At 48.1% G+C, this 20,772-nt stretch overlaps 6 protein-coding genes across 8 annotated transcripts; 3 read left to right on the top strand and 3 right to left on the bottom strand.

Moving 5' to 3' along the window:
- Positions 1–3,019, bottom strand: LOC122615873 (segmentation protein paired). Its single transcript, XM_043791042.1, has 2 exons — positions 2,624–3,019; positions 1–2,101 (listed from the first exon to the last, which is right to left on the bottom strand). The coding sequence occupies exons 1-2, from the start codon at positions 2,688–2,690 to the stop codon at positions 324–326; spliced, it is 1,845 nt and encodes a 614-aa protein (XP_043646977.1). The 5' UTR covers positions 2,691–3,019; the 3' UTR covers positions 1–323.
- Positions 3,020–11,256: 8,237 nt separating this feature from the next.
- Positions 11,257–12,704, top strand: LOC122615015 (peroxisomal biogenesis factor 19). Its single transcript, XM_043789848.1, has 5 exons — positions 11,257–11,463; positions 11,547–11,664; positions 11,731–12,034; positions 12,094–12,257; positions 12,315–12,704. Exons 1-5 carry the CDS (start codon positions 11,415–11,417, stop codon positions 12,556–12,558), a joined length of 879 nt encoding a protein of 292 aa, XP_043645783.1. The 5' UTR covers positions 11,257–11,414; the 3' UTR covers positions 12,559–12,704.
- An 11-nt stretch (positions 12,705–12,715) lies between these two features.
- Positions 12,716–14,039, bottom strand: LOC122614997 (probable ribosome production factor 1). Its single transcript, XM_043789824.1, has one exon. The coding sequence runs from the start codon at positions 13,958–13,960 to the stop codon at positions 12,779–12,781; it is 1,182 nt and encodes a 393-aa protein (XP_043645759.1). The 5' UTR covers positions 13,961–14,039; the 3' UTR covers positions 12,716–12,778.
- A 50-nt stretch (positions 14,040–14,089) lies between these two features.
- LOC122615005 (tRNA (cytosine(38)-C(5))-methyltransferase) lies at positions 14,090–15,244 on the top strand. Its single transcript, XM_043789836.1, has 2 exons — positions 14,090–14,201; positions 14,251–15,244. Exons 1-2 carry the CDS (start codon positions 14,141–14,143, stop codon positions 15,225–15,227), a joined length of 1,038 nt encoding a protein of 345 aa, XP_043645771.1. The 5' UTR covers positions 14,090–14,140; the 3' UTR covers positions 15,228–15,244.
- Positions 15,245–15,415: 171 nt separating this feature from the next.
- LOC122613602 (engulfment and cell motility protein 1) lies at positions 15,416–18,316 on the top strand. The gene is made up of 4 exons (XM_043787843.1): positions 15,416–15,619; positions 15,911–16,921; positions 16,982–17,533; positions 17,599–18,316. The coding sequence occupies exons 1-4, from the start codon at positions 15,508–15,510 to the stop codon at positions 18,096–18,098; spliced, it is 2,175 nt and encodes a 724-aa protein (XP_043643778.1). The 5' UTR covers positions 15,416–15,507; the 3' UTR covers positions 18,099–18,316.
- A 38-nt stretch (positions 18,317–18,354) lies between these two features.
- On the bottom strand, positions 18,355–20,762 carry LOC122613610 (probable protein S-acyltransferase 23). 3 transcript variants are annotated; one of them, XR_006325698.1, is made up of 3 exons: positions 19,016–20,762; positions 18,607–18,960; positions 18,355–18,423 (listed from the first exon to the last, which is right to left on the bottom strand). XR_006325698.1 is itself a non-coding variant. In XM_043787856.1 (2 exons), the coding sequence occupies exons 1-2, from the start codon at positions 20,579–20,581 to the stop codon at positions 18,769–18,771; spliced, it is 1,758 nt and encodes a 585-aa protein (XP_043643791.1). In that variant the 5' UTR covers positions 20,582–20,762; the 3' UTR covers positions 18,385–18,768. The 3 variants fall into 3 exon arrangements, 1 of the variants encoding a protein (XP_043643791.1); XR_006325697.1 differs by having other exon boundaries at positions 18,599–18,960; XM_043787856.1 differs by having other exon boundaries at positions 18,385–18,960.
- Between the last annotated feature and the right edge of the window lie 10 nt (positions 20,763–20,772).

A 20,772-nucleotide genomic window follows, 5' to 3' on the forward strand; every position in this document is an offset into this window, starting at 1 on the left:
TACGGTGTAAATTAGCATAGATAGTTTTATTTAAAGGCACTTGCTACTTAGGCTACTCATCTTAAACTCTAATCTTAACTTGGTGCTATTTCCTAGGCTTAGGTCTACGAATTGGAACTATGTTGTGTGGGAGCGAGTCTGTCAGCGGTTTTCCCAAACGGAAAATGTCTGTACTGCTCCACACAAATATAATGTTATTTTTATTTTCGTCCCCTGCTCTATATGTACATCTTTGGCGACTTGTCACCAGGGATCTGGTGACACCTGCTCCTGCTCCTTCTCCTGGAGGAGGAGGTGGAGGATCCGTAGGAGGATCTCCGATTCTAGTACCAGGTGGGGTAGAACGGCTGTGGCGGCATCGTTGTGTAGTTGACCTTCGAGGGCGAAGGGAAGGCGGCGGCATTGAAGTTCTGCGGCATGAAGTGCGCCGACGAACTGGGCGGCGGATAGTGCGGATGTGCGCCCGCGTACTGCGCATGCGGATGCGGATGTGCGTGCGGATGCGGCGCATGGGGATGTCCGTGATGCGAGTGGGCGTGGCCGGGTGCGGGATAGGAGGCGTACTGCGGCGTGTGCTGATACGGATGGAACATCTGGTGGGAGGTGACATCCAGAGCCTGGCTGGTCGAACTGGTGGAGTTCAGCGAGTCCTCCGGCGAAAGGGGCGCATTGGGGCGCAGTGCATGCATGGAGCTCCATCCGCCGTACAACTGCGACTGACTGGCCGCGACCAGGTCCAGCGATTCCACCTTCAGGGCAGCCGAAAGCTCCTCACTTCCAGCACTGGCATTGGCCAGCGACTGCGAGGCATCGGCTCCCGAGTTGGCCCCACTGGAGGTCACTCCAGCTCCACTCACCACGGCGGACAGGCTGTTGGGCGTGGGTGGCAGCTGGCCGAAGGCGGAGGACACGGACTCGTTGGGGCTCTCGTTACGTGGCATAGTTTGGTGGGCTTCCGTTTCGGTGCCGTATACGGAACCCAACTGCGTCTCATAGCTGGAGACGATGATGTTTCCGGTGGGTGTGGTGTTGCCATTCTCCCCCGGCATTATGTAGCTGGCTGTGTTAGCGCTGGGATTGTAGAACTGATGGTGGTGCGGTGGAGTGGTGGTGATTCCGGGCGACAGGTTGCTGCTGGCCATGGGAGCTGCGGCGGATACGGAAATGTTGGCGTGGCTGCCGTAGAAATCGTACTGCTGCTGGTACACGGTGGCTGGATCCAGGGAGCCCGGCATCATGGCCAGCGGAGCCATGCTGGGCACGCTTGATACCACGCTGGGCAGGGAGCTGGATGTGGCCACATGGCTCACTGAGGCAGCTGCTCCACCGGCAGCTCCGCCGGAGACCGAGGTGTGCTGCTTGCGGAGACGAGCACGCCGATTGCTGAACCACACCTGGATGCGTGCCTCCGTGAGATTGGTGCGCTGGGCCAGCTCCTCACGGGTGTAGATATCGGGATACTGGGTGCGCTCGAAGGCGCGCTCCAGTTCGTCCAACTGGGAGGCGGAGAAGGTGGTCCGGCAGCGGCGTTGCTTGCGCTTCAGGGCGATGCCCGGCTCACTTTCACAGTCGGAGATGTCCTCGTCGGAGGGCTTGCCGTTGTTGTGATGGCCGCCGGAGACATCCGAGCCGCAGGAGCTGGACGCCTTGGTGCCATCACCCCCCGGAGATCCGGAGGCAGAGGACAAATCGGTGTCCAGTGGAGCATCTCGGCCACGCACCAGGCGCGATATGGCGGAGACAGAGGGTGCTGTGCTCCTGTCGCAGACTCCCTCGCGGATCAGCTTCTCCCTGATCTCCCACGAGAACATGCCCGGGCTGCTGCGCTTGTACTCCTCAATGCGGTTCTCGATCTCGGGCGTGGCAATCCTCGGCTTGGAGCCACCGATCACTCCTGGTCTGATGGAGCCAGTCTCCTGATAGCGATTCAGGATCTTCGATACGCATCCGTGGGACACGCGCAGCTGTCTGGAGATCACACAGGGCCGAATGCCATCGGCGGCCATCTCGACGATCTTGAGACGGATGTTGTTGGGCAAAGGACGACCGTTGATGAAAACTCCACCTAGTTGATTGACGCGCCCCTGGCCGCTGTTCATGTCTGGAATGGAAGATGAGGAAATGGGAATTTAGAGAGGCTTTTCCAATTCGCTAGGTAGCGCGGAGCGCGTGTCACTTGATTTACGACACCTTCGACCGGAGTTGACTTCCCGGGAAGAGGGAAACTCGCAGCTAAGGTCGAAGGTCAGAGGCGCGCGACTCTCCCGCCGGGCAACTAATGGCCATTAGAGAGTAGCCGACGGCCTTGGACCAAGCTGAGATCTTTAGCGGGATTTGAGCAGTCATTTTAGAAAGGGAGATATATGGAAATGATCAACTAGATATTGCAGATTCATAGGACGAAGCTTTACGAGATTAGTGAATACGGAAGATGAAGTGGAATTTAATGTTTAGATTATTATGAGATCGTTAAAAAAGAGCTTTCACATCCCAAACAAGTTCTACTTAAAAGTAAAAACGTTTTCAGGAAATCAAAGATGTGTGTAAGTTAATTTGAAAACCGAAGATTCTAAAATGACTGTACAGAACAACCTGGATGATATAGAACATCGAAGACACTCACCTTGCATGGTAGAATATCCATTGAAGAAGGGTCTGTGCATTGCGGCAGCAAAGGCGGTTACGGTCATAGTTTCTGGAGCTCCAAGATGCGTAAAGCTGTCCCGGCGCAAAACCGGCGTTAACTCAGTCTTGAAGTTCGTATATCACTTGATTATCACTTTAGTTCTGGGCAATGGCTGCGCACTTTGTCAAAGTCATAAGTAAGCGTTGCTAGTTTGCTGATTAACCGATTAGTTGCAGTTCGAATATCTGTGTATCTAAGTTCGCAATCTCGATAAGAAAGATGAAACGGAGGCGAAGGCGATGGCGAAGACGAGAACGAGGACGAGATGCGGTGTGGCTCGTTGCGCTGTCTGTGCCTGACTGACTTCACCATCCGAACGCCGGACGAGATCGTTGCCTTTCTGTGAAGCCGCGGCCCAGACGTCGGCCATATCCCACTGCCACTTGGCAGGTAACCACCACGCGGACCAATCGCAGCGCTCTCCACAGCTGCCTCTCGCTCTGGCTCACATCGAGTTCTACATCGACATCGACCCATATAGCACCCATCTCGCTCGCCACAGGGGGCGTCTCAGTTGGAAGAGTACCTTGGAATGGGTGGTCGGGGGAGAACTTTGGATGGGGAGTACGGGAGCAAGGGAAGCCCCATTCTGCTCGGGATCCTGGGCTTTCCATTCAAGTCCTATGCATAGTGGCGGGTTCCACTGGTTTCCGGAAACTAATTACCGCATTAAGGTGCACCTAATGGCATCATGCACTTTACGCGTGGCATATCCTTTATCGATACCTCGTTACAAGGATAAGGTTATAGGGACTTAAATGATCAATGCCAGGAGGTTTGGGGTTTGGTTTACTCTCACTTGAGATGTGCTTTGGGGTTCCAGTTGACCCCGGAAATCAAATTAGATATTCACTGGAACCCATAATGCAATCGAGTACGCGTTTAACACTCTTTACAAGCGTAATATATCCTTTATTGATACCTAATTATGGCTTTCATTTATATTGGCATGCGAGTAGCCCCTTTTCTCTCAGTTATTTATAGCTTTCGGAAACGGTCAACAAAGGTTTTCATTTCAAATTGCGCCTATTTAAAATTTTTATATTAAATTAAATGAAAAAGTGATCAAAACTACCGGTTATTAGTTTAAAAAAAATATAGAAAAATTGTGTTTCTATTAGTTATCAACGATTTGTGGTTCTTTTTGATACATCGAGATCAGAAAGTTAGATATGCTATATAGAAAACAAAAAAGAACGGAAATTTTGGATGAAAAGAATCAATAAAAGATTCATACACAGTTGAATATAACTTCGAAAATGTTTATTATATTAATATCAATATACTAACAACAGCTCACTTTCCAATTTACCATTCAACCAAGTGGCTTCAGACATCCTTACCATGACCACATCCTTGTCATGCTTTGGCAACCATTATGCTCCGCTGCTCAGGCCTATAGCATCGATTCGACCCTTTTCTATGGCCCCTCGTGGGTTTGATTAATTATGGAATTTCACGCAACAGAGACCCTCGAAAAGAAGTTAAATAAAACCGCTGGAAAAGAAAAGAAAGCGCCGAGCGGGATAACAACGAAAACCCGATAGCCGCGAACAATGGAGAGCGCCAAGTGCCAAGTGTTGCAAGAATTAATGATGGACCCCACCCCAGTGCACTGGAAACGCCAGCGAGCAAATTGGCCCACAGAGACGTGACCAATGCGCATCCTCCTCGCCAGGATCCCTATCCAAGCCGAGCACCACATCCAGATGCAGATCAAGGACAACGGAGGCCGCAAGGCAACAAAGGTTGGGTTTCTACTGCTCGGTGCGGCTGCCCGTTGGGCGTTTGGTTAAGCAAACCCAACGGGAGGAGTTCGTGGTACAAGGCACCCAGTATGGAGTGCCTACATTTGCGCCTGGCAGGATAGCAAAAATCCCCGATGACCTTGAGTCCATGGCCACGATGGCAGACTAGCCAGTATCCTGTGATAATTCAATTATCGCAAGCACATGCAACTCGAATCTAATGGAAAGGCGCCTCAATCCGCGATCGATAGCCTCTATCCGATTTGATCCTCGTTGATTTCACAATTTGGCAGGACAATGAGCGCTGAATAGGCAACTCATATAACGCTAATTTCGCGCTATCAACGCTTGGCAAGGATCGCCTGAGATCCTGCAACAGGATCGCCACTTTGGGTAGAGAAAGGTCCTGGCCGAGGTGCAGGAAGCAGTAGGAGGCATCGCTGCCATAAACGCTGCGAGTCAGCTTCGCTCGCATTTCCACGAATCAGCCAGCGGGAAAATGAAGACACATCCGTGCAATGAATAAGGATGCTAAGAGACTTTTTACGATGCCACCCAGGGTGCTATGAATGAAAATCCTCCTCGCGATCGTCAACTTTCGCCAGCGGATCCTTCGTACCTGCGAATGTACTACACATCTCCAAGAGTACACAGGACTCGACTCGAATCGCATCTGATTTGGAGGACCTGCTTCGAGAGGCTCGTGCGCTCAATCGATGCACACAAATGGCTATATAATCGATGAACACAATGCATACATTGTGTGTTTCATACGATTAAATCACTATCAGTTTAACTAGCTTTTAAAGCAAAAGGATGTGCAAGCTTTGTTTCACATGTCTTTTAATACTACTTGTTTTTATTTCAAACTCAAAATCGTTTAAGGTAATATATGTGCTTTCAAGCCATGCTTTATTTATGATCCTAAATTATGATCCTGTCAACAAATTGTAAATAATTGCACTATACTAACTATAACTATAATATAGTACCGAAAAGCAGTTCCTATTTAACTTTATTTAATCAATTCCTTTAGATATTCATTTCAGTAAGTTTTTTTCATCTTAAACAGTTTTAAAAATGTGTTATTAGTATTTGCTGTGTTCATTTGACCTTTTCATAAATCTAAAAACACAAGCGAAAGTTGCGCAACACTTCGCATGCATTTCTTTTATTGCCAGGCTATAAACTTAAGTATACCATGCAACTGTTGAGTAATAAAGTGTAGTTATAGAAACCCATCATAAAATGAATATTTGAATCAGATATAATTTATACTGTCATGCCATTCATTATGCACATTTGATGGAACAGTATCGAATCAGCATCGAATATAAATGTAACCGTAGTAGGTATGGCACAGTCGCCAGAATCCCAGGGTACTTTTCCAGCCTATCCTCTGCCAGTTTCTGGCGCTGTTTGTGTTTGGCAATCGATTCGCTTTGGCCGGACGTAATGTGGTCTGTTGTCACACATTGGAACGGCCTTGATTGTTTCACGTTTCACGTTCCCTGGGCCTAATGTCTTTATCAGGCCCTTTGGCGTAGTGGTTCCTTTTCCTTTTTTGTTGGATGCTGTGGTGTGCATCGAATCTGCATGTCCACAGCCCACAGAAGGAACTTCCCGTTCAACGCTCTGCGGGATGCTTAGATAATGAACTATTTAGGGCCATGATTTTCAGAAATTAGGGAATTCTGGCAGGAATATCTTAACACGCCGTGGCATGCCACATCTTGGGGCGTCGTATATTATCCTCAGTTAGCAAGTCCAAGTAATCAGATTGTAAAGAAAATTGCGTTGCACAAATAAATGGCGTCTTTTAAGGGCAAGTTAGAGAAGACCCAACATTACAATTTGTCCAACCATTTATGACTTCCTTTTTTTAATGTTTTAAATACTTGTATTTAATTTATTTTAAATTCCCCCATTAATCTATGTTTCTGGCTTAAATCCTAAGTCCTCAGTTGATCCTCCGCTTCTGCGCTGATCCTCAAATATTTCCACTCGTTCGACAGACTGGCAGGCGGCGATTGACTTTTTCCTAATCCGCAGTAAGTTTTAGTAAATACGAGTGGCAAAAGAGTGCCCCTGGTCACGGCCCATCCTATCCCGAATCCCATCTCTGAATCTCCCAGAGCGAGTTTTCTCCGGAGTCCTGGGCAAGGAGCGATCGTAAATCGCAATCCCCGCTAAAGCATGCAAACAAATAGCGGCAAAGTGCGAGATTAGAGGGAAAGTCGTACCAGCTTAAGTCCTGGATCCTGGCCAGTCCCGCGTCCTGGATTCCGCCGATCGCCAGTTGACTTTTTCAAATATTTTGGAAAAGTTCTCGAGTGTTGATCGCCCGATTATAGCGGATAATCGCATTACAGTCCGTCGTTTTATTGATCAACATTTGTAAACGATTTGCCATGGCAGTCGGGGTGTGACAGGCCAAGCCGTCCACAAGGAGTCCACATCCAGGTAGTCATAGTAAAAATGCTGCGGCTTAACGCAGCCCACGCCCACTCTAAAAAAAAAGGGGGCGGAAAGCTGAGGGCCTTCCCCGATCTGCGATCTCCGGGCGATTAACCCTTGCTCTTGGTAGCAGTTTAGCCCGGCTAATTGAAGGCATTAGTTGTTTGTGGGTCGCGAGCTGGCTTCCGCAGAACTCCTTTGTCCTGAAATTAGCATCTCTCATCGCATCTTTCCATCGATCGCAATCGGCGGGAACTTCGCGCCTCTGCCCACAATCGTTTGGTTTTGGCACTCCGACCACATGACATTCGTCATGCACTCAGGGAAAACACTTAGCAGAAAGGGTTCCTATATGGGCATATTCATCTTCAGCAAAATGAGGAAGTCTTTACCTCTTTAGGAATATATATTTTAGTACCTTAATAGATAAAAATTAAAATGAAATGAATAAGGACTTTATTAAATCATAAATAATGTTATGACTCCTATTTATGTATATACCCCTTAGTTTAAAGGGATTATCTTACATTGTATTTCGATATTTGAATACCCCTTAGTAGGATTATCTCCCTGTGTATTTCAATGTTTATAATCTACCCCATAGTTTAAAGGATTATCTTCCTGTGTACTTCGACGTCGCAGAGTCTGGCGGATTTTTCGCCGATCATGCAGCAAGTGTCCCAGGGCGAAAAGGGGAGCCCCTGCCACATACACCCACTTTCGAGAAACTCATTAGCCTGGGGCACAACAAACGCAGCTCGGGGCACAAACAAACCAATCCCGGGCCAATCGACTGCTAAACGCTGTCGGCACACATCTGAGACGGAGGCCAACAAATTGATCATTAAACAGAAGGCGCAAAGGTAGGCGCAACCCATCTTTGTCCAACAGAAGATCGGCCTCAGCATCGGAGCACCAGAGCACCGGAGCATCGGAGCATCAGGTCGAGATCAAACACCTGGGCCCTCGACCTGGCGAAGAAAGTGACGAGGCCGCGACGTCAACAAGATTAATTTGTTTTCCGGCCGGGTTCGTCGAGTGGTTCCATCTCCATCCACAGTCACAGCCAGAGACGAAGCCTGAGCCACATCCACATTTCCCATCTCCAGCAGCCAGCAACCTGTTGTCCAGTTCCCCGATTTGTAATTGCCCTGCTTTGTAGTCGATCAGCTTTGATCGCGGATCGATCATATACCATCCGTATGTCCAGCGAAGAACATCATTAGTTTTCTCGGCGTAGAGTCCACGAAGAAGTAGGTGGCGTTTTTCTCACATCTCGAGTGTTTCTATGGAATCTCGTTTTGGATTTGGAGATCTTGGATCTTCTCTTCGGCGGCGTTTGTCCATTCGCCACGGTTTGCATCGGATGTATGCGAATTTAAATAAAATTATTCAATTGTTTCATTAATCACTGGCTCTCGGCTGCGTTTTCTATTAAAAAATGCATCGCCAATGGAAAATGGACTCCAAAGCCCGTGATTATTTATACATTAGTAGGAAAGAATTTTCTGATTTATAATAAAGAGGATGTGAATCGAATTCGAAGAGCTTATACATATGCTTGAAAAACTAAGCTAGATAGCATTACGTTTTCCCATTGACCTTAATTGGTCGTAATTCCTAACCATATTAATAAGAACTACATATTATATTTGACCTGAAGAAGCAAACTGCAGCTCTTGCCGAAAAATTGTGAGACTCAAAGTAGATCGGGAAACATAAAAAATATGTGCTGCAGTTCCCGATAAAAAGCCAGGGCATGGCGAATTGGGAGGCTGCGACCGAAACGCACACTTAATTTCCGCTTAATCAAACAGAACAGCGACTGGGGGCAGCCACACCAGCCCACATCATCTGGAGCAGACGACCCTCCGACCCAATCCTCTAGAGGAGAACGTATGGCAGACGCAAGGGCTCATTTGCATGCCCACTTTGATGGAGAGCGATGGGTGCCGGAGCATGAAGAGCTCGCTCCATTGCGCAATGGTAGATGGAGGATGGTGGATGGAGGATGGTTGATGGTGGAAGTGGGTATCTTGTCTTTCGGGAAGCTGCCAGCAGTTTTCTCCTCCAGTTCTTTTTCGGGGCAGGATTTCAAAGGAAAACTGAGAGTTTTCCAGGAACGTCTGCCAGCCTTGTAATCGCAATTACCATGGCCAAAATATCAAAAGATAATGCAATCCTGGCCAGACAGAAAACATGTTGAAACATATATGCACATCATGGATTCGGTTTTTGAGTAGTCCAATTTGATATTTAAATTAACAATTCAAGGTTAAATTTAAAACTATCGCAAGTGTTAAATGTAATATAAAGTTTACTAAGACTATAATGAAGTTATTAATATTTATTTAATCATTTTCTGTAAATGTAATACTAAGTAACTAGACTTTCTCAGAGAGATAAGTTGTATTCAAAGACCTAATAAACCCACTAATTTTATCTTATCAATCAAAATAAGCCTAATTTATTTATTTATTTATTACCACGAATATTTGAAGCAGCCACACGACACCAATACAAATAATGTGCATATAAAACCGCCATCATCGCCATTACCGAACAATCGCGAAATCCATTATCTCCTGATCAGTGGATCGTAAAATCGGGCATCGGGCATCTTTCGCTGGAAGGATACGGAAATGTCGGAAAAAATAGCGCTGCGATCGCAGTCAGCATATGAAAAGGATGTACATAAGATCCTGGCAAAGTTCCCGAAAAAAATGTGTGCAAGCGGAAAGGAAGTGAAGATGCCAGTGAAAACGCTGATGGGCATTTTATGACGGTAAGGATCCTGGGTTCCGTTCAGCTCTCTTCTGGGGAAGTAGGGAAGTGGAGATTCAGGTAAATGCATACGCTAGCAAACCGATTATATCCGAATAAACAACTTTATGACGAGCCATTTGGTGCCTTAAAAATTATGTCAAAAAAGAGCGAGTTTCTGGGTTTATTGGGATCGGGTGTGAGTGTGGCCCAAATCCATTGTGTTGGCCAGCGAAGGGGTTTTTACGTTTTCGACTTTTCTTTTGACTTTTTGACGGTTGTCTTGACTTTTTGAACTACTTCGATTCCAGGAATATAGAAGCTGAACTTACTTATTCCCTGTTTCGCAGGGAAAAGGGAATAAAAATGTGAGTTTACTGAATAAACAATTTTTTCCTAAAAAGTGTGTTAAGGATAATTTCTAATAAAAACATGTATGTATAATTTGTAGAGTAAAATGGACTACACCCCATAAAAAGTCAAATTACCATACTTCTATGTGGAATGTAAGAGTTTCAGGCGGTTTGTTCCACCCTAAGCCGCAAATAAAACACCAAATGATGCGTTATTTCAGGCGAAGCTCCGCCCATGCTGACATTTTCAGAGAACCGAGGCACCCGAAGAAAACTCCGCCCCAATAGTGAGGAAAAAACACAAATTTACCACAATACTTCGCTGCGTGGGCGTACCGAATCGAAGATTCGTCTTGCTCTTCTGGTAAACCGTGCGGTTAAAGTCGCAAAGAGCCCAGCCCATCCATTTGACCATATGAGAGGAATCGAGGAAACCAAGCGGGGTTCCTCCGGCGCGGTGACCTTCAGGCGGGAGTGGACCTAGACCTGGACGCCCTACTGCAAAATCCCATCCCGTATACCGTCCCGTCCATGGGTGTGACGTTCTGGTTTCGGAATTGGTCGCGCATCAGCGTCGCGCCGTGACCTTGATGGATTTGCGACCCCTCACCCACCACTCAGTATGTGCGGTTTGGGCTCTGGTCGCAGTTTGGTCGCAGTTCGGTCGCCGATCTCCGTCCGCGCACAGCGAGGTGCGATTCCCGGGGAGATCGGCTGAGAGTTTCGCAGAAGATGCGTAAATATTTTGGGTGATTATTTTAGATAATCTTCGCCTAATGTCCTTGGTTTGTCTCAATTTGCGAGACAGGAGGGATATTTAAATGCTTCGAATGGCAGTTTATTAGTTGAGTTTCAGACAGGATATGGATATACTATTATAGATCGGCATACAGATGACCTATTATTGTTAAGCATATATTTTTCCAAATATGTCACATTTTCATGGACAGCAAATATATTAAATATATGTATATTACATAACTTGAAATATTCATACTTATGTGTTGCCCACAATAATTATGCATTCCAGTTTTTTAGAAATATATATTCAAAATTGTAACCATTAAAAATAAGAATTTTTAGTTTAAGGTACTATGTCTAAAAAATAAACCTCCATACATGTGTACTATTTTACGTAAACAAAAAAATTAAGTTGTTAAAATTATATTTGAGTTTAAGGTCTCAAACGAACCAACGAAAATCTAAAAATTAAACCTATTCTAGAATCCAAAAAAAAATACGAATACGGTCGCACTAAGAAGCGAGTCAGTGTAGCCACACCTGTCCAGCTGACTTCGGGATTCACCAGCAGCTGATGTACGGTCCCACTGATTGATTAGTCGGTCTTTATTTTCTACCATTTCCCACCCACCTCGAAATCAAGGAAAAGCAGCCCGTAATTGCACAATGTCCGAAGAAAAGAAGAACGGTGATGAATTAAACGACCTGCTGGACAGTGAGTACAGCCCGGAAATGCGTTTGGCGATCACGTCGCGACCCCTTACATAATGCGCACTGCGTCCTCAACTTTCCGCACAGGTGCTCTCCAGGATTTCGATAAAAGTGGTGCAGGAGACCAAAAGGAGCCATCCTCGTCTTCGGATGTGGCGACCACTGAAGGAGCTGCGGGCTCCGAGGATCCAGATGCGTTTTTCATGTGAGTAACTGCGCCATTGACACGCGGCACTTGAACTTTGTATTCTGACCTGTAATGCGCATTCAGTGAGCAGGCCAAGGTGCTGGCCGATCGCATGAACACGCTCTTCGGAGGACCGGACACGCCCAGTGGCGATATCCCGCCGCTGCCCCAGGATCCCGACCAGATCATGGCCGGGTTCAAGAAGATGGCCGAGGCAGCCGCGCTCACCTTAAGCGGCGACAATTCGGCCACCGACGAGGATGTCTCCAAGTATTCTGACAGCATTTCACAGGCTCTCAAGGGCCTGCAGGAGGGCTCCGAGAACCTGGCTGCTCCCGCCTCGGAGAACGACATAGCCAGCATGTTTGGCTCACTGAACCTTGAGGGGGTATGTTTCCTATAAAATATTCCTCCTTGCTCGATCCTAATGCAATCCCCGTTTGACAGGCTGGCGAGGGCGATGGAAACATGTTCCTACCCTTCATGGAAGGCATGATGCAGAGCTTGCTTTCGGCTGAAATTCTGCTGCCCAGCATCCGGGAGCTGCTGGAGAAGTACCCCAAGTACCTCGAGGAGAACGACGCCAAGCTCTCGGCTGAGGACAAGGAAAGGTATGCTCCGAACCAACACCCAAAGAAATACATTCACTAGAAGCCCCATGTTTACAGGTACCAGAAGCAAATGGAGCTGTACAAGGTGATTGAGGCGCATTTACAAAGCGAGAAGGCCGAAGATTCGGCCGCCGTGAAGCGAGAGAAGTTTCGCGTCGTGCTGGACGACATGCGCAAACTGCAAGACTACGGCCAGCCGCCACCAGAGATTCTGGCCGAGACGGGCGGCGACCTGCCCTTTGGCGATCCCATTGCCGGCGTTGCTGCCGGCGGACCAGGTCCCCAGTGCCCCACCATGTAAATGGTGACGGAGCCCGGTAGTCTCGTGGTGTGCCAATTGGTTAACTGTTGAGTGTTGCACATTTTTTAGGCTAAGGCAGATTTGTATTTTATTTTATCCACGACAAAACAATACGGCGGTCGCTAAAGGTTATCACCTCCCTTCAATCGAACTATTGTTTTCGTATTAACTGTTGGTTTATTAAGTTGTCTATACCTAAATACAATGCCTCGAAATACACCTAGAGGAAGAAGCGGCGTCGGGACTCCATGGAGTGCCGCTTGTTGCTGATAATCCAGGCGTAGTCGCCCGTCTTGCTGTCGAATGTTCCCTCTTGCAGGGATCGTAGCTTCAGGGTGAACCGCGGCCCCAATTCGCGCAGCTTTACGCGCTTTCCCTCTTTGGTGAACTCGTAGCGGTGGTGACGGAAGAAGATGTAATCTCGCTGGTTGTGGAACGTCACTGCCCTGCGGCCGCGGAACTCGGGATCGTGGTGGAAGAGGGCACCGAGCATGCGGCCCACGGTCAGACCCAAGCGGGTGGTGAAATTGGTTAGGATCACCTCCGGCCTGTGCTTGGTTATCTCCTTGTGATCGCGCTTTATGTCTGAGGTCAGCTTTACGTTGGACAGCTTGAAGTGTGCAGTGGGACCATTGGGCAGATGAATGACCAGCAGCCCATTGGGTTTTCTGCGATCTTCGTTAACGATCACGACGTCTGTAAACTCTTCACGCTCGGCGCTTTTGCAGATCTTCTTCACCGATGACTTGTTACGGATCTTAACCAAGGCGTTGGGGAATATGCGCGAAAGTTCCAGTCCAAACTTACGAGTCTTGGTCACCGGATTGTCGGCAAAGGTGATCAGCACCTTGGGCTCGTAGGAACGTTCGAAGTACGAGCTGAAATCGTCAATCTCCAGTTCCTTTTGCAACTCCTCGTTATCGGAATCGTTTAGATTGGCCACCTCTGTCTGGTCCTTCTCTCGCAGGCTCTCGATGGTGTGACCAGGATTGGCGGGTACACCAGCCTTGCGTCGGGCACGGCGCTCCTGCATCTTTTTCTTGTGCTTCTCCTTCTTCATCTTTTTGTACAACGCCAAACGCTGCTCCTTGTTGCGCATCAAGCTGAGGGGATTCAAGACAGGAATGCGTGTCTTCTTGTCGTCGTCGTCATCATCCTCCCCTTCGTCATCGTCATCCTCCTCATCGTCGTCATCTTCCTCGTCCTCGCCCTTGAACTCCTCACCAGCTTCCCCTTTTTTGGGCTGTTTTTTGCTGCTGGAAGCGGCTTCTTCATCGCTGCTATCTGTGACTGGCCCCTCCTGGATGTCTAAATCCTGTGGCTCCTCTTCGTCAAAGCTGGAGTCGCTGTCCGAGTCTTGTTCCACCGGCGGAGGTGCTGTCTTTCGCTTAATTTTTATCATTTTTCCGGGAGAATCACGAAGACTTCACAAAAATGCAAGCGGCACGTGTTGATATTCTTCTTCTTCTACTGTCTGGCGATACCAATCACAAGGAAACGCAGACAACCTGCTGTTTGGGGGTAGTGCTGGAAAACGTGCCACTCACAACGTGTAGTTTGTAAACAAAAATAATTAATTAAAATGCGATTTCAAGTGTTAGAACTATTCAGTGGCATTGGCGGGATGCATTATGCCTTTAAATGTGAGTTTGTCGATAACAATAAATGCAGAACTAACTAATATTTTTGAAGATGCCCAATTGGATGGAGAAATAGTTGCTGCCATGGATGTCAACACCGTGGCAAATGCGGTTTATGCGCACAATTACGGCAATAACTTGGTGAAAACGAGGAATATTCAAAGTCTGAGTGTTAAGGAGATCGGAAAGCTTCAGGCCAACATACTGCTGATGTCCCCGCCATGTCAGCCTCACACTCGCCAAGGATTGCAAAGGGACACGGAGGACAAGCGGTCGGACGCACTTACTCATATTTGTGGTCTGATCCCTGAGTGCCAGAACCTGCAGTACATTCTCATGGAGAACGTCAAGGGATTCGAGAGCTCACAGGCGCGAAATCAGTTCATTGAGGCCCTGGAACGGTCGGGATTCCATTGGCGTGAGTTTATACTAACGCCCACGCAATTCAATGTGCCAAACACTCGATATCGCTACTATTGCATTGCCCGCAAGGGTGCTGACTTTCCATTCGCTGGTGGCAAGATCTGGGAAGCAATGCCGGGAGATATAGCCCAGAATCAAGTTATTTCGCAAATCTCCGAGATTGTGGAGGAAAATGTATCTTCCGATTTCCTGGTGCCCGACGATGTCCTAATCAAAAGAGTGCTGGTCATGGACATAATCCATCCTGCCCAAAGTAGATCCATGTGCTTCACAAAGGGCTACACCCATTACACCGAGGGAACGGGCTCTGCATACACACCGCTTTCGGAGGAGGAATCCCATCGCATCTTCGAGTTGGTCAAGGAAATTGACACAAATAATCAGGATGGCGTAAAGTCGGAGGAGATATTGCAGCAACGCTTGGGCCTGTTGCACCAGGTGAAACTTCGCTATTTCACGCCCCGGGAAGTTGCTCGTCTTATGAGTTTCCCGGAGGATTTTGAATTTCCTGCAGAAACAACGAATCGACAAAAGTATCGACTGCTGGGAAATAGTATTAATGTTAAGGTAGTTGGCGAACTTATTAAATTGTTGACGATAAAATAAAAACCACAAAAAGGAAATGTATTTAGTTTTTTCCGTTTTAATATTGTATAATAGTAAGAAAATGACTCTACGTTGTTATCATGAAAATATTTATTTCAAACCCAAATCGTTTTCCCGCCCTGTGTTGCCGATGCAAAACGCAACGGTAGTGTGCGTAAGTTTTTTAGACATTTCATTGTACTTGGCAACTGGTCACACTGCGTTCAATTAAAAAAAGAAGATAAGTTTACGCTGAAAAACAATAATAGTTGCAATTAACGTTAATTGAAGAAGGGCCAACATGATACCAAAGAAGACGACGGTTAAGGATTCACACATTGTGAAGATAGCCGTGGAGCGGGAGAACCATATGCCGCAGCTGATAAATCTGGATCAGAGGCATCCGCTGGCAAGTGAGTAAATAGCAGATAAAAGCAAAGATTTTGTGATTATTGCCAAGCAATTTTAAAAAAAATCTGCTTTAATACTGTACAACAAAGTTCCTAAAAGTTATTACACATGAATTATGTTGATAGTTGCAAAGGAACGCTACATAAACAGGAATTCCAACCAACGCCCTTCGCTTTATGTTTTGTGTTATTGTGATGTCAGCGCACTCATTTCCCCTTCCTCATTTGTATGCAAATCATACAATTAGTCAGGAAGTTGGTTTTACAGCGTATTAATCTCGGCTTCGCTTTTAGGTAAAATCCAGGACATTTGCAATGGTTGGTCCATCAGCGATCACCAGAACTACGCCCTCCAGTTCTGCGAGCAGAATAACCAGAAGTACGTGACCGAAAAGAATCGCAATGAGATCAAGAATGGCTCCGTATTGCGGCTGCAGTACTCGCCTTCCAAGACTGCCTGCGATGCCATGGAGGTGCTGCTCAATGGGAGTCCCCAGGAGAAGGCGCTGCGTCTGAAGGAGCTCACTTCCCTAAGCACCGATCACACCTTTGCCCTGGAGTTCATCAAGGAAAAGGGACTCGACACACTCATTAAGATGATCGAGGATGGCGGCCAGACCAACGAAGACATTCTCAAATACAGCCTGGCCAGCTTTGTGGAGCTGATGGAGCACGGTACAGTGTCGTGGGAAGTGCCGGAGAACTCCTTCGTGGCACGCAACATCGAGATCGTGCGAAATTTCCAGAAGTATCCTACGAATTGTGGGGAGAGCGCCCTATCCAACTTGGAGAACATTGTTATGTGCAGCAATAAACATGTCCTGGTTGCCGAGGACATCAAACTGCAGGATATTCTCCGATTGCTTCAGGATGTCAATTCGCCGGTGATGCGACAAAATGCCATAGCCCTGCTTAACGCTCTGTTCGTCAAAGCGGACGAGGGCCGCCGTAGGACCATCGCCCAAACTATCAGTGCCAAGCAGTTCCGCCTGGCCCTAATCGGCAATGGACTGGGCACGGAGATGACCCACCAGCTGTACGTACTGCAAACGTTGACTCTTGGTCTGTTGGAGAAGCGCATGCGAATGAAGATGAATGCACAGGACCAAGATGCGCACGAGAAAATCAAGGAGTTGCGGCGCATAGCCTTCGACGATCATACCAACGATTCGAATCAAAATGACGATCACTCTCGACGTGGCGGTGGCTCCGGAGCTGGCAACGTCAACTTCTCGCAGTACTACAAAAAACTGGGCTTTAAGTGTGATATTAATCCTGCCCAGGATTTTATTGAGACGCCGCCAGGTAAGAAGGTGTTAACATATTAAAGTGTTTGTATATGCTAATCAACAACTTATTTCTCAGGTATATTAGCGTTGGATTGTATGGTGTACTTTGCTCGCCACTACACCCAGCAGTACGCGAAGATTGTCAGAGAGAACTCCTGCCGTGCGGATGAGCACGAGTGTCCCTTCGGACGCACCTCAATCGAACTGGTGAAGGTACTATGCGACATTCTGCGCATTGGCGAGCCGCCAGCCGAGCAATCAGGCGAATTCCAGCCCATGTTCTTCACTCACGACTCGCCGTTCGAGGAATTCTTTTGCATCTGCGTCATTACGCTGAATCGCACATGGAAGGACATGCGTGCTACTGCCGAGGACTTCAGCACAACCTTTAGCGTGGTGCGAGAGCAGATCCAACGCACTCTCAAGTGCAGACCCGAGAACCTGGAGGATTTCCGAAACAAGATCGCTTTGCTGACCTATCAGCAGATCACAACACTGCGTCAGCAGGAGCGCACTTCGAAGGAGGAGTGCGATTCCACAGCGTCGGCGATTGTAAAGCTTAAAGAGAAGATATCGCCGCACATTCTTGAGTTAATCAAGCAGCAGCGGCTCTCATTTCTGGTGGAAGGTAAAAATCCACTGATATATAACTCTTTTGGGCAATCTAAACATTGTCAAATCTTCTAATTAAAGGTACCCATTTTGCAAAATACTTGCGAGGCACTCGAACTAAAGACAAGTTCTGGTACGCTCGTCTTTCGCCAAATCACAAGGTGATTCATTACGGTGACTGCGATGAGAAGACAATACCCACCATGGAGGAGTTGCCTAAGAAACTGCCCATCAGTGAGATTAAGCAGTTGCTTGAGGGCAAGGAATGTCCGCATATGAAAGAAACTCGCATTCGAAAATCCGCGGTGAACCTGGCCTTTTCTATAACGTTCGAGAACATGGAGCACTCTACGTTGGACTTTGTGGCCCCCGACGAAAGCATATTCAACTACTGGACGGACGGGATAAACGCTCTGCTGGGTCAACCGATGGTCAGCAAGCAAAAGAACGAGGACTTCGACACTCTGCTGTCCATGGAGATCAAATTGCGCTTGCTGGACACTGAAGGCGTGGACATCAGCAAGGACCCACCGCCAATACCTGAGGATCCCGAGAACTATGACTTCTGCTTCGAGAGCTAAGCATAACGCGCACATTTACATACTTCACGAAATATTGATTCATTCTAGACTTCCATCACCCAAGATACATGCCAAAGTGTACCCACAACATAATCGTATTCTCCGATCTGATCTTCTGCTAGTATTACTTGTGCAATTCCCCAAACACAAAATGATCAAACTGGTGCGGGCACTTCCAAGTGACTAACCGCTGCCTAGCCATTTAGTGAACTTTACACCATTTATGATTATAATAGGTATATAATATATAGAGATCATTAAATAACATTTTATACATAACAATTTTGTACAAAAACTAACGAGAGAAGCGTATTCTTATCCAAGCCTAAAAGGTAATGTAATTAGTTAAAAAAGCTAAAGCACGGCTGGCCGATGCTTGAACAGCATTGCGGAAGGAAGTCTCACCAGAGACAATTAATGCTCTTAAGTGCTCGTTGAAGTCTTCCGACGTCCTTCCGCAATTATATGTAGATTGCATTTGTAAATGATAAAACACGCACTTGCTGACCTTTGGTTCGAACTTTAAAGCATTCGACTAAGCAGAAAGCCTGCGGAGCAAAACCAAACTGGCAGCCTACCCGAGTGGGTCTCTGGCTGCCTCCTCGCAACATTATCCACGCACGGGCAGCTTGCGCCGGCGGGGAGCAGGGGCTCGATCCTAGATCCTTAATCAAATGTTATCCTCCAGCAGGAGATCGTTGTCATCGCCCCGATCCGGCAGGCAGACGAAGAATTCGAGCAAATTCAGGATGGGACCTCGCGAGAAGGGATTCTGGTAGCGTCCGCGTTTGTCCCGCAAGTAAGGATAGCGCTTGTAGTTGAACATCTCGTTTGTGGTGAGGTTCATGCAGGCGTGCAGAATCTGCCGGTGTAAATGGTGTTACAACAAATAATTTCTTTGGTAAAGCAGCACATACCGAAGTACAAGTGAGTATCCAACCCAAGCCGCAGAACACAACCGCCTCGACGAGTCCCAGCACATAGAGCATCGTGAAGCCTTCGATCATCACGCAGTAGCAGGCAAAGTAGATGGTGAAGGAGCAGTTGACGGCCACCGAGAGAACGAAGAGAAAGAACCACATCCTGTTCCTCAGTCCCACGCAGTTGTAGATGAAGGGACAGTGGTGGTCAAAGTACGAGACACACCGGTTGCACACGCGACAGTGTTTGGCTCGCAGCGGACGAAGGCACCGGCAGCTGTGACACAGCCTGGTTAGCATCACATTCCGCTTCTTCAGCTTGTCGAAGTACGGAATCTGCTTGATGGCCCGGTAGTAGGCATCCGAACTGAGTGGTATGTACCCCGGATCCCGGCGATTGGCTATGGCCCAGCTTATCCACATCACGGCGTTCCAATATATGAAGCAATAGTGCGAGCGCCTCAATATGTTCCACGTGATGGGAATCGCACGGATCATGTACATGGGATAGCCCCAAAGCAGCACCGAAAAGAGAAACAGAAACAGCGGTCCCTTGGAGTCTCCAGCTCCGCCGAATAGCCAGCCCCAACTTTCCGAGACCGAGGGAATCCAACGAGACTTCTTCTTCACCTCGCCGTACAGCAGACGCACCACATCCTGGTGCTGATGAGCCTGTGCCAGCATGATCGGTGTCTTTCCATTCTTGTCCCTCGGCTCCAGATCCAGCTGGGACTTCTCACACAGCAGGCGCACGCACGTCATGTTACCAGAGAGGCAAGCCAGATGCAGTGGAGTCGAGCCAAAGTTGTCCGTCTTTTGAAGCTCCACGCCGGAGTACATGAGGAGTCGCATAAGATCCGCATGTCCCTTGTAGGCCGCCCAGTGGAGTGCCGTATCGCCGTTTATGTCGGTTAGGTTGTTGAGCGCTCCCATTCCTAGAAGATATGCCGCCGTGGCAGTACGGCCGTACATGCAGGCCAGATGGAGTGGCGTCAGTCCCTTGAAATCCGCCGCATTGACGGCAACTCCCGCCTGAAGGAGAACCTGCACCACGGAGGCATGGCCCTTCCTGCACGCCCAGTGAATGGGCCGTGGACCCTGCGTACCCAAACAGGGCAGATCGATCGGAGCAGTGCGTTCGATAAGGTACCGCATCAGCTGGACATTGCCGTTGAGTGCTATCCAGTGGGCTGGCGTGTAGCCATGACGATCCCTGGCGGACAGACACTCCATGCCGAACTTGTCCACGAGGTTCTCCACCTCGCTGACTTCTCCGTTCTTGATAATATCGAAGATGTCGTCCAGACTCACGGTGGTGGCCCCATCCAACCCCTCAAAGAGGAGCACATTTTCGTGGTCCTCAACGCCTCCACTGCCGTGACCACCGTCCGTCCCGCGACCCGTCAATGGTGGCGAATGCGGTCGGTGATCCAAATGGATGTCGTCGGCGTGGGCATGGCCATCCTCCTCCGCGACGACCATGTTGCAGGAGGAGGAGGCGGTTAGGGGCAACGCCCACACACTGCGTGCCGCCCCCGGACTTGGATGCACCTTCGAGGCCATGTAGAACTCGAAGTCCACGCCCAGACGGTCCGCCGTTCCACCGTTGCCTTGATGCAGGGGGTTTTCCAGTAGATGTGCAATCTTGTCGCCTTTTTCCGTTACGCTCCGACCGAAATTTTTACTCCGTTTGGCCAATTTTAAGCGTAGCACGCTAGGTAAACACGACTGCACTCGATGGCGAGGAAATTATG

This window comes from Drosophila teissieri, chromosome 2L (genome assembly GCF_016746235.2).
Source record: "Drosophila teissieri strain GT53w chromosome 2L, Prin_Dtei_1.1, whole genome shotgun sequence".
Lineage (NCBI taxonomy): Eukaryota > Metazoa > Arthropoda > Insecta > Diptera > Drosophilidae > Drosophila > Drosophila teissieri.